This window comes from Rattus norvegicus, chromosome 2, assembly GCF_021556685.1.
Source record: "Rattus norvegicus strain SHRSP/BbbUtx chromosome 2, alternate assembly SHRSP_T2T, whole genome shotgun sequence".
Lineage (NCBI taxonomy): Eukaryota > Metazoa > Chordata > Mammalia > Rodentia > Muridae > Rattus > Rattus norvegicus.
The window spans coordinates 213,272,388-213,285,958 of record NC_141535.1 but is presented as its reverse complement, the minus strand read 5'-3'; the positions used below and the strand labels follow the sequence as shown (position 1 = coordinate 213,285,958).

Genomic DNA, 13,571 nt, shown 5'->3' with positions numbered 1-13,571 from the left:
CTTGCATTTTAATTATTGGGCAAATTAATTTGACTTACAGCTCAGTTTCCTGTCATAAGAAGAGTGTACCTCATTCAAGTGCTGTAGGCTAGGAGTGAAGGAGTACACAGCAGGCAGGCAGTGCTTCGGAGGCAAGGCAGGGGATTGCGGATTGTAGGTCACCTTGAACTATAAACAAAGCCGAACAGCAAACAAGTGTGTGCCCCGTCTTCACAGCTGGCATAAGAGCATTTAACACGTGTGCTTCTTCTCCTTAGGGTGAGCTAACAGAACCCGCAGTAACCGAGCACGTGGTGTGTGTGTGTCTTATTTTTCAGTGAGCAGATTAAGATGAACAGCCCAAACACGGACAGTGTGGAGTGTGTATCTCATCAGAGCAAAGACCTCCCAGAAGGTACAAACCACTCCAGTATACTTCGAGGGTCGCTGTGAAGAGTGAATTACAGTAATTTATTGTTTGTGTATGGGCATATTTAATATATTTATGATATACCTTCTGTCTTCGTCAGTATTTTTATTGCTGTGATGAAACACCATGATCTAAGCAATTTGGGGAGAAAAATCACTCTTTATCATCAAAAGAAGTGAGGACAGGAATTCAAACAGGACAGGAACCTGGAGGCCTGAGCTGATGCAGAGGCCATGGAGGGTGCTGCTCGTTCCCTCCCTGTGGCTGCGCAGCCAGCTTTGTTATAGAACTCAGGCCCACCAGCCCAGGAATGGCACCACCCACAATGTGCTGGTCCCAGCCCCATCAGTCACTGATTAAGAAAGTGCTGTATCGGCCTGCCTACAGCCTGAGTTTTTGGAGGCCTCTTTCTTAGTATACACTCCCTCTTCTCAGATGACTTTAGCTTGGGCCAAGTTGACCTAAGCCTATCCAGAACACCTTAGAAAACCCTACATGGCCAAAATAATTATTTTGTCAGGTGATTTGTGCCTGTAATTCCAGCACTGAGGAATTTAAGACACAAGAATGGTTATGTCAGAGGCCATTCAGTAGAGTAAGACAAAACAAATGGATAAATGCAAATAATATTTTAAATAACTTTATAATTCCTTAATTTTGCCTTTCATGGTGTCCCAAGATTGTCCATGTGTATATATCTGAGTGATCCTATTCTCCTCTGCCTTTAAGTTCTGTCCTCCACATGATTCAGGGATTTTCACTGAACTTTATTTGACCAATTGTATTTTTCATTTCTATCATTCCAGTCTGTTTTTTCTTCAGTATTTCTGTTTCCTTATTGACTTCTATTTTCATATTCCAGATTGACTTTCTTGTTTTATTTATTTGTTCTTAAATATAAATGCATGTCCTCTTTGACTTGTTTTGACCATATTTTGAATTGTGTGTCAGGAATTGTATCTAGCGTGTGTCGCTGGTACTCTACTGTGGGGTTGTGGCAGTTGGGATAAGATGAGGGCATGAGCAGTGGGGAGCCAGAGGGCCTGCCACAGTTACCCTGTCAAGTCTACTGACACCCTGACCTTGCTGGATGACCTAGGATGGAGACTGGCGTCTCAGCACTCCCTAACCTCAGACGGCAAACCAGAGCTGAGGCCAGCATAGAGATAGGCTCCCTACTGTAAATTGTGAATCAAAAGTGAGGCCAAGGTACCGGAGCATTCCCTTATCCCAAGTGGAAAACCAGAGCTGGGCTCTTTGCCATAAGGGATGTTCATGCTCCAAGGCTTATAAAAGGTGGGATTAGCTAATTAGGTACTGAGAAAAAGGAAACATCATCAATCAGGTATACTGGTTCAAGGTTACAGTATTAATTTTAGTGTTGCTGTGATATACCTGATAAGGCAACTTGAGTTACGTTGGCTTATAGTTTGAGAGTATTAAACACCTTGTCACACTGTGTCCATCATGCGCTGTGAGGATGGAGAGAGAATACACCTTGAAAGAGCAAAATCTTTTTACTATTACCACATAAGCAGTTGCTGATCCATCAGGACACTAGACCAGGACTTGGAAACTGGTTTCTTCTGACAGCCCCAACTGGGGCTGAAGCAGGGTTTATATGCAGAGAACCCACAGGCATCTGGGCTAAGTTACAGTTGGAATGTTTACCAATCAGAACTGGGAGATTAGGGACTTTCCCAGGTGTTTTTGGCCAGCCAATCAAATTATTGGTTCTTTCTGTTGTTAGGAACAGGTATTATGTTTTGGGGAACCATTGTTGCTTAGAGGGGGAGTTGGGCAGCTTAGGTAAGATGGAGTCCTAAGTAGAAATGTCAGTACTTAAGTCACATTGTCCTGCCTGTTCCCAGCAAGCTCAGCATGGCCAGGATGGCATGGTGGTGAGAGCTTGAGGGAGCCGAGTCACACCGCATCTGCAGTTAGGAAACAGGGGAGGATGAGTGCTCCTACTCAGTCCAGGGTGCAGTCCAGAATGGTGCTGCCTCAGTTCTTCAGGCTTCATGCATGTGTCTAGAGATGTATTTCCTCAGTGGTTCTACTGTCAGTTTGACAGCATTAACTCACACTTTCAAGTGGTACTATCTCCAAGACTTCAGTGTCCTGTCACAGTTTATACCTTATTCATACATGTATACAGAGAGTCAGCATGGAGTGTTTTCCCAGGTCCCAGTCAGTGTCTCACAAATGTGGTGAGTGTAGTTGTAGGAATGAAAAGAGCTTACAACACAGAATCATCTCTGGGCTCTTCAAATCTTACACTAGAAATGGCGCTTGGACCTCTACGCACAGCCATTGTCCATGGGAACACTTCAGGCGGTCCTAATTTTAAGAATGGGAACATGAGTTTTATAAATGCTGGAACTGAATTAAGTATCTGTACGAACTGCAGAGATGCCGGGACAATGGGAGAATGTCGTTTTCCAGATGCCTGTGTAATAGCTACAATGATACCATAGGCGTTAAGAAAGAGTAACAAGGGTCATCAGAAAAGCTTCAGTTTGGAAATAATATGCAGTGGTCTGGCATTATTACAGGTGATATGCTAAAAATATACAGTAGCTTATAAGCCAAGCAAGCATGAGCATTTGTGGTAAGAAAAGGGGGTTGTGTTGAAATAAAAGAAACTTTTTAAGTTTTAGAAATCAGAATGGGGGTGTAACTTTTCACTGTGAGCAGCCATAAACAACCAATTACAAAACATTTTAGTCCTTGTTTATATTTGTAGAGATTGTTTTTCAGATTACAAGCCTTGACTGTGATTATTTGATAATTTATTTTGTTTTCATCAAATGTATGCTATCAGGAGGAAACACTTTATAGTAAGGAAATAACTTTCCCTTCCCATATCAAAATGCCTGGCTTGTTTTAAAAATCCGATAAAAGCCTAAGTAACCAAGTATTACAGGAAACAGTAAAAGGTTGGCCAGAAACCACAGCAGGAGTCGGTGAGACACGAACAATAACTGCAGGTTCAGTAAATGCTCCTTGCTTCCTGATGGCTGCAAAACAGAAGGCATAGAGATTGTGATGGTGGAAACGTCATTGTTTATGCATGTAATATGGTGAATGTGCGTTATACTACATCTCCACTTTTATTTCAGTAAGGAACGCTTTTAAAGACTCACCATGGAAATCACCTTTGTGTCATTAAGTACTTTACATTGTACATTACTGTCACCACCTCCAGCTCCCAAACGATCGTATCAAAAGCCCAACTACACAGCTCTTCTCTTCCCTCAAGAAACTGGCAGCCATCATGCTGGTTTGGTTGGTTTGTTTTGTCACCAGTTTGGCTGTTCTTGGTCCCTTGTGTAGGTAGGCTTGTGTTTATCCTTTTGTATTTGGGTTATTTATTCATAATGACCACAAGGGTTAACCATGTTGTAACACATATAAATGCATCGTTTTTCTTTTATTTTTGAGATAATACTGTAATTACTCATTTCCCATTTCGGTTTCCTCCCTCCAAGCCCTCACCTGTATCCTTCCTTGCTCTCTATCAAATTCTTGGATTCATTGTTTTCATTAATTATTTTTACAAAAATATATGTATGTACATATGTGTATGTTTGCATGTGTATATACATATATATGTTCTTAGATACCTAAATATAATTTGTTGAGTCTAATATTATTTATGTTTTCAGATACTAACATTGAATAGCCAGCCAGCTGGTGTGTTCTTCCCTGGGGAAGACTCCTCCTGCTCTCAGTATTCCATAGTTGCCTACAATTCTTTGTGTAGGGTTGAGGCCCCCCCCCAGACTTTCCCCTAGCCATGATATCATTCTATTGTTGCTTTGTAAGGATTTCATTTTCTTATAGCTCATCCATTCCTCTCTTGGTGGGCATTTGAGCTGTTGCTACACATTAGCTATTGTGAACACTGTTACTGTGAACATTGGTTTGCAAGTATGTTCCTGTCTTCCTGATCATTTTTTTTTAGTGCATATCCAAGGAGAAATTGCCAACCCTGTGGTAGCTCATTTTCTTTCTCTTTCTCTTCCTCTTTCTCTTTCTTTCTTTCTTTCTTTTCCTTCCTTCCTTCCTTTCTTCTTTTTTTAAAATTTATTTTTGTGGATGCCTGTGTGTTTCTGTGAATGTCTACCACATGTGTGTGTGCCCATCAAGACAGTAGAGGGCATTAACTTTGCATTACTAGAGATACTAAGTAGCCTTACCTCATATGATGAGTTCTGCAATACAAGGGTATTCTTGAAGTTGCCACAGTGGTATTTGAAATTTTTAGCTTCTCTTTTAAAATAAATTCCTAGTGGGATTTTAAATCCTTTCAAATACAATAAAAGAAATACATTAAAAACATGCTGTCAAAATAAGTAATGATATTTGAAAACATAAGGTAGTTGATGTATGCAAAGTGGAATGTATAGATGTAGTGGCAGGCATGGGATGGCTTCAAGAAGGATTAACAGCGTAAATCATGGTGTGGCTTTGCTTTCTTTGGTAGCTGTGTAGAGGGTGAATTCTGAGCACTGAGAAAATTCTTTGGCTTTTCCTTAACCAAGGCAGTACCAGTGTCCAGAAAGATGACTTCAGTGGGTAGACATACATAATAAAGAAAAGGAAGGAAGCCATGTTTGGGCATAACTAGATGCACCACTTACCAAAAGGGGAAAATACCTAATGGAAGAAGGGATATCATGTTCATTTTTAATTTATTGAACTCATCACCTTGATAAATGGGCTTTATTATTCAGTGAAGAACGAAGTTTAGAAATAAGGAAAATTTTGTGATTTGTAACCACCGCGTATAGGATTGACTGCCTTATGTTTGGATAGATTATTCAGTAAAATTGTACAACGGCAAAACAAGAATCGACAGAAGCAAAGAAGCTGGGTAAGAGAGTGGTAGTCGAGGGCAGATGGAGGGAGGAGCAAGTGCTAAAAGGTGTGGAGTCGCAGGACCTGAGAAGAAAGGAGCAGAGGGCACTGCAGAGGATCCAGAGAGGGGAGCTTCAAGGAAGGCCACAGACTAAACAACTTAAAAGTACCAGCTTGGGTTTGCAACAAGCCATTAGTTACGTGAAAAAGAAGTGCTGGAAACAGTGCTACACTGAGGAAGCATTGACTTATTTACAAGTAAAGGACCATTATGTATATAACTTATTTTCAAATGTCTAAAGGAGGGGGATTTAACGCTTGATTATTTGGGGAACCTTTAGTTAATCTTTGTATCACTTTCAGTTTTTTAAATTTTTTCTGAACTTTTTGAAATATAATCTGTGCATTTTTTTAAACTAAACTTGTACTATTGGAATTGATTTATAACAACATGTTTTTTTCTTTAAAATACAATCCCATGAAAAGGGAAGTTACTGACTCCTATCACTTTAGTTTATAGCATCACTGGGTATCATTAGCACAGAGTACTGTATACTGTTAATCTCTTTTTGGTATATGGTAGGAAAATATTTGTAGACAGTTGATGTTTTATGATCCTTCTGAAATAATTGAGTTATGTTTTATTTGTAAATTAAGTCAGGGATTACATTCCTGTTCTTGACTGCTTAGCATTTGCAATTATAAGTGGAAATAAGTCTAAGTTGAAAACTGTAATAACTACTTTTACATTTTTAAATGTTACTGCAATAATGAGTGGAGATTGCACTGTCTAGGTTTTATTTCTCCATGAACCTGTTCTGAACATGAACCATGTTTTTAGATAAGGGATGTATTTCAAGTTCTTGAAGATTATGTTGTGGAGTTTTTACAGAATCAAAATTAACCTCAGTTAAAGCTGCGTGCTTTGGTATTGAGGCTTCTACTGTGCCAAGTGTTAAAATTGGACTATCAGATTTACAAAGAATGTGGAGCCAAAATTCCCTGCAAGACATGTGGATGTCTATGTCAGCAGCAGAGAAAAATAACACATCTATTTTTAAGTTAGTTGGAATTCTGAAGTCAAACCCAGTGGGTTGAATGCCTGCCACAGCGATATTAAATTTTCAAACATGGTTATAAGTCCTCTGCTGCCTCCTGCTGCTTATTGTGTGAATAATTAGTACAAGGAAAGAATTGGGATTTTAAAGTAATTAATTTTTGTCTTTTAAAATGTTTATTATACATTTACAAATTGTATTTGTATTTATTGGGTACGAAATGAAATGATTTTTTTAATCAACCTGAAATGATTAAATCATACCAATCTAAAGCTTTAAGTCATTTCCAAAATTTAACTTTCTCATACTGATATTTTTAGAGTAACAGTTATTTTAATCAACTGTAGTTTCCAATTGAATTTTGAAAGATCGGGTTTGTTTGTTTTTAATACCAAAACAATCTATTTAGGGATTAAAAGTGCACCTAAGTTAAAGTAATTCAATTTATACATGTCATTTTTCTGTTTTCTTTTGTTTTCTTTATAGGCTTTAATTCATAGATGTGATGTTCAGATAAATTAGAACCAGGGGAATAAAGGGAAACAGATCAAATGGGTGATGAAAATGTCAATTAATGTAACTAAAATGTCTGGTTTTGCATTTGCTACCTAATTATAAAGGAAACAAAAAATATGAATTGTACAGTGAATTAGTAACTTAAGTATTTGGGTATTTTTCTTTGGCTTTAACTTCTTGAGGAATATTGTTATGTGGTGGGTGCTGGTGGGCTATGTTGAGAAGGCAGGGGCAGGAAGATCATGAATGCTAGACCTGTCTGAACTGCACTTTAAAAAAGATAGATAGATAGATAGATAGATAGATAGATAGATAGATAGATAGATAGATAGATAGATAGATAGATAGATGGATGATAGATAGATAGATAGATAGATAGATAGATAGATTAGATAGATAGATAGATCATGAATGCTAGACCTGTCTGAACTGCACTTTAAAAAAGATAGATAGATAGATAGATGATAGATAGATAGATAGATAGATAGATAGATAGATAGATAGATAGATCATGAATGCTAGACCTGTCTGAACTTCACTTTAAAAAAGATAGAGATAGATAGACAGACAGACAGACAGACTGACTGACTGACTGACTGACTGACTGACTGACTTTAGAAAAGATAGACAAAGTGATCAATCATATTATCTGGTATTTAAACTAATGTCTTTATTTCATCCGCATGACAGGTGATTTGGGGCTTATATGTTAATAATATGTGCTCATGAAAGCTGAGAGATGGCTTTCAGCTAACCCAAGATAAGCTAGCATTGATTAAGTTTCCTAACTTCCCACAACCTGCTTCCTCAAGTTTGAAAGGGGAATTGGTTTTGCAGAGTACTTAAGGCTAACATTTTAAAAAAGAACACTATTGGCAGTCACCTGGACTTGGCAGTCAGCATTTCAAAGGAAATGTGGGAAATGTTATATTTAGGACATCTTTACCCTTAGAAAAGGATTGATCTACCAATGGGGTTTGTTTCTGTGGATTTTATCAGCATTTCCTATGCTGGTGGTAGAGAAAGAAAATTTTTAAATATTTATTCACATAGAGAAAATCTAATACACACTGACATAAACAGGACTTCTTGGGGCAGAGAACCAAGCTCAGAAAGAGTAATAAAGGCAAAACTGGATATTGGCGTGGGGGACATTTGATTTTAAACATTGCTTTCAGAACAAATAGTGAAAGGAGGGAGGAGTTGAAATGCCTTCTTCGTCTTAGTGGTTTGCGTTCAGACTGTCGTGTTAGTGGTTTTTTTCATATATAAAGAAAATCTTGCTTCATATAGATAGCAGTTGAAAAATGTCAGATTTTGTTTATTCTAAAAATAACCAGCACTTCTTTGACCCTACTCACATACATGATAGTTTCTCCAAATAATAATTGCAATATAAAATGTGATGTAGGCATAAATTTCTTGCAACCTACTTTTTATTTTCAGTAAAGACCTTACTTTCATTTCAGTGAATTCTTATTTATTTATTTATTTATTTATTTTACACTCCAGATTTTATTCACCTCCCAGTCCACCCTCCCCCACAGTTCCATATCCCATACCACTTCTCCTCTCCCAACCCCAGTGTCTCCACAAGGATGTCCCCACCCCACCACACCCATCCCACCAGACCTCTAAACTTCCTGGGGCCCCCAGTCTCTTGAGTGTTAGGTGCATCTTCCCTGACTGAACCCAGACCTGGGAGTCCTCTGCTGCATATGTGTTGGGGGCCTCATCTCACCTGGTGAATGTTGCCTGGTTGGTGATCCAGTCAATGTCTGAGAGATCTCAGGGTCCAGGTTAATGGAGACTGCTGGTCCTCCTACAGGGTTGCCCTCCTCCTCAGCTTCCTCCAGCTTTTCCCCAATTCAACCACAAGGGTCAGCAGCTTCTGTTCATTGGTTGGGTGCATATATCTGCATCTGACTCTTTCAGCTGCTTGTTGGGTCTTTTGGAGGTCAGCCATGGTAGGTTACTTTTGGTGAATGCCCCATAGCCTCAGTAATGTGTCAGGTCTTGGGGCTTCTCCATGAGCTGGATCCCACTTTGGGCCTGTTGTTGGACTTTTTTTCCCCAGGTTCTTCTCTGTTTCCATCCCTGCATTTCTTTCAGACAAGAAGAATTATGTGTCAGAGTTTTGACTGTGGGATAGCAACTGCACCCCTCATTTGATACCCTCTCTTTCTGCTGGAGGTGGGTTCAGTAAGTTTCCTCTCCCCACTGTAGGGCCTTTCATCTAGGGTCCCCCCTTTGAGTCCTGAAAGTCTCTCACTTACCAGGTCTCTGGCACATAGTTGTTTATTTCCATTCTTTCTGCTGGCCCTCAGGACTTCAGTCCTTCCCCCCGCCCCCAATACTAGATCATGTTCCCCTCTCCCCCTACCTCATCCCCTTTAACCTCCCTGTGCCTGTCTCCCCACCACCCTGTTGTTGCTTTCTTCTCCCTCCCGAGTGGGACCGAGGTGTCCTCACTTAGACCCTTTGGCTTGTTGAACTTTTTGAATTCTGTGGACTGTATCTTGAGTATTCCGTACATTTTTTTGTTTTTGTTTTTTGGCTAATATGCACTTATTAGTGAGAACATACTGTGCATGTCCTTTTGGGTCTGACTGAGTTTCTCACTCGGGATATTTTCTAGTTCCATCCATTTGCCTGCAAAACTCAGGATGTCCTAATTCTTAATAGCTGAGTAATATTCCATTGTGTAAATGAACCACATTTTCTGTATCCATTCTTCTATTGGGGGACGTCTGGATTGTTTCCAGCTTCTGGCTATTACAAATAAGGTTGCTATGAACATAGTAGAGCATGTGACCTTGTGGCATGGTGGGGCATCTTTTGGGTATATTCCCAAGGGTGGTATTGCTGGGTCTTTAGGTAGGTCTATTTCCAATTTTCTGAGGAACCTCCAAATTGATTTCCAGAGTGGTTGTACCAGTTTGCAGTCCCACCAGCAATGGAGGAGTGTTCCTCTTTGTCCACATCCTTACCAACATGTGTTGTCACCTGAGGTTTTGATCTTAGTCATTCTGACTGGTATAAAGTGGAATCTCAGGGTCGTTTTGATTTGCATTTTTCTGATCACTAAAGACTTTGAACATTTTTTTAGGTGCTTCTCAGACATTTGAGATTCCTCTGTTGTGAATTTTTGGTTTAGTTCTATACCCGATTTTTTTGATTGGGGTTGTTTGGTTTTTTGGTGATTAGCTTTTTAAGTTCTTTATATATTTTGGCTATTAGTCCTTTATTGGAGGTGGGGTTAGTGAAGATTTTTCCCAATCTGTAGGATGCCGATTTGTCTTATTAACTATGTCCTTTACCTTACAGAAGCTTTCCAATTTCATGAGGTCCCATTTATCAATTCTTGATCTTAGAGTGTGAGCCATTGGAGTTCTGTTTAGGAAATTTCCCCCAGTGCCAATGAGTTTAAGGCTCTTTCCCACTTTCTCTTCTGTTAGATTCAGTATATCTGGTTTTATGTTGATATCCTTGATCCACTTGGACTTGAGCTTTGTGCATGGTGACAAATATGGGTCTATTTTCATTTTTCTACATACAGACAGCTATTTAGACCAGCATCATTTATTGAAGATGCTTTCTGTTTTCCATTGTATATTTTTGGCTTTTTTGTCAAAGATCAAGTGTGCATAAGTGTGTGGTTGTTGTGGTATAATTAAAATGGTTTCTTTTATCCCGCACTAGTGCTGGCACTGTAGTGCCACATGGCATCTGCGGGATATTTTCATCTCAGTCAACAAAGCCTCTTGCCTGCTAAGCTCCATCCCATCTCACACTGCCAATGGCTACTCTCTGAGCCTGGCAGCAATTTCTCTACCCATCTAGTTCCCAAGGCAGGTTGCCACCGTGTCAGGCATATACATCCCAATCCTGTGATGAGCCCAGTGTGTCCTACCACCACACGCTCTCTTGAACTCAACTAAGTCACCAGATGAAAGAACATACCACACAATAACCTGTGATCCAATTGATAAGATATAATCTGCCCATCTAGATAAGATAAAATTTGTTCATCTAGACATACAAAATCCTGAACACATCCATCCCTTAAAAATAGTCATATCAACCTGTAAATGTGCAGAGAGAAATCTTAACATCTGCCTCTATGTTCTCCCAGCTGCTCCCTCTCCTCTTGCCTGGTCTCCTCCTCTCTAAAACTTTTCTCCTTCCCATCCTTCCTTCTTGTCCAGTGACAATCCTCGTTCTATCCTGTACCTGCCTTCACCTGCATAATGACATCAACCTATACTTCACCCTTTCTGTCTAATTAAAAAGAAAACTTTTCTCTCGGATGTCAGCTGAGCACTATTATCATTTTGTAATTTAAAAGCATAAAATACACCTAACGCCCAGGCCAACATTTTGATCAGTTAGAACATTTAGTTATCCATTCCAGCTTAAGAAAGGCTTAAAATCTACGTTATATCCTGGCTAGCTCATACACTGATAACTGTCTAATTAGATATGTATTTTCAAAGTTAAACAGTCTGAGTAGACTATGAGTCTATAATCAGTCTTCAGCCCCATCAGAATGACCAAATATCTATAAACATAGGAAGCCTAACACGGCTTCCAGAACTGAGAGGTTGTAGAGACAAATCTCCACTAGCACAGCCCTCCAGTTAGCCACTGTGAGCGCAAGGCTTCAGCCTTCTGGTCCAGGATCAACTGACAGACCCTTGAAATGCAGAGATCTTGAAGGGCTGATAATTCTGGCTAGGCAAAGATTATCAGTCGACTATTCTGCATAATGTGTCCTTTTTTGGACAGTATAGTCAGTAGGTGAAATGGGCAGCTTCTGCTCAGTGGCTGCCTAACCACAAAGATTTTCCTCATCTGGAGGTAGAGATGCTCAAGTTCTTCGTTAAATCCACCAAAGGGGAAGAGTTAGGAGCAGATATGTCTCAACCAAAGATAAATAACTTTAAATGTTATATTTTATGGATATCTGACGTTTTTGAAAACTATGTATCTATATAAGGTAATCTGGACTTTTGTCCATTAACTATTCTCAGCTGTTTCTGACGAGAAATTTTTAAAACATTCTAATGGTGAACCAGGAGCTACGAATTCGCTATTTGGCCCGTAATTCCTATGTTTAATTAACTCAGAATTTTGTAATGGCATCAATAGAAGGATTGGGTCCAAACCTTGTACTTTTAAAATTTTGTAACAAATAAGTTCTATACTAAAGTAAAGATATGATTTTAGCATAATTACCAAATGAGATTATGGCTGTACAAATCAATCTAGCTAATTCCTTCACATTAAATTATGACCATTTCTAAATTGCTCGTAAAAACAACATTAGAATAACCACCTTCAGCCCCCCAAAGTCAAGGGAATCAGGGTGACAACTCTTCAATAATTTCAAGTGTACATGGGCAATGAGATAGATATCCTTGGGTGGTAGGGGATAGGGAAAATGGATCGAATCTTGTACCCTAATGTGTCTGTCTATCTTGACCCAGCTGAAAGTCCTTGAGATCGGGAATCCAAGCAGGTGCATTCTGCAAAATATAATTCCCAAGACAAAAGTTTAGAATCGAGATATCTTTTTGTTTGATTCTCTTGAATTTAGTTTTTCAGGTGGTCTCCCTCTATCAGATCTGATCCATATAACTTGGAAGGTGTCCAGAGCCTAATCACCCTTTTTAAAAACATAAAGACAAGACCTTTCTCCCAAAATACCATGTTCCTTAGTCTTTAACCAGCAAAACTTGTGTCTTGCACTCTCACCCAGAGGAATAACAAGACTCAAACTCACATGCATTATGAAAATTAAAACAATTTTACCGAAAGAAGTAAGCTGAACAAAAGTGTCTGAGCCCGTTTAGGCTTTTCTAATCTGTCATAACAGGAAATTAAGTCAAAATTCCCATGGAGCCCACAGTAAGAGAACCTGAGCTTCCTGTTGTAGTAAATATCAAAATTAACCACGAACCCTCGCTGGCCAGCATCTTTGAGCCATATGGCCTTAGCAGGGTAATTCATAAAACAAGTTAAATATCTTCAATCAGTTCTAATACCAATAGGAAGTAAGCAACTTATCAAACCGGGACTTTAGCCCAAAATACATTGATCTATCAAGCTCTCTACCCAGAGCCTCAGATTTTTATTTATTAATAACTTCCATAATATATGTCTGTATTCACTCTACCTGGTGTACAGACTTCTATTTTTAATAACCTCATTAACTTGTAAATATCACCACTCTCTACTTAGAGTCAGTGACTAATTTTCCCTATCCAAGTTCTGAACCGTGGGTGAAAATCTCCATGTGGTTTGGGTAATCTCTGTACTCTCTTCTTCCAAAAACAAACTTAAATCACCTTCCAATAATACTTGTCTTTAAGAAGCAGGCAGCTTGTCTAACTAGGATTTTAACCCAAAATTCCTGTGGAGCCCACGTTAGAAAGAATATGAGTATCCTGTAGGACTTATGAGAGCATTGTATCTTTATACCGTCTACCTGTTAAGCTCTCTATCTGGAGCATCAGACTTTATTAATAACTTTATAAGATATGTCTGTATTTACTCTGCTTGGTATTACAGAATTCTATTTTCTTCTATCTTAGTTCCAAGTCATGGGCGAAATTCAGACAAACTCTGTATATATGTATTCTTTTTTTTTAAAGACACATTTATTTAGCATCATGATCAAACTTTGACATTTAGCAGTCAGCAGCATGAGTGGGAAAGGTCTA

The 13,571-nt window shown here is 39.0% G+C and overlaps 1 protein-coding gene across 3 annotated transcripts in view; it reads left to right on the top strand.

The window, feature by feature from the left end:
• Usp53 (ubiquitin specific peptidase 53) overlaps positions 1–13,571 on the top strand; it is a 61,583-nt gene that overhangs the window by 35,741 nt on the left and 12,271 nt on the right. For all 3 annotated transcript variants that reach the window (XM_087620499.1, XM_087620502.1, NM_001389268.1), the window contains 1 exon segment: positions 318–394. In XM_087620499.1, the coding sequence (XP_087476625.1) occupies positions 318–394 (77 nt within the window).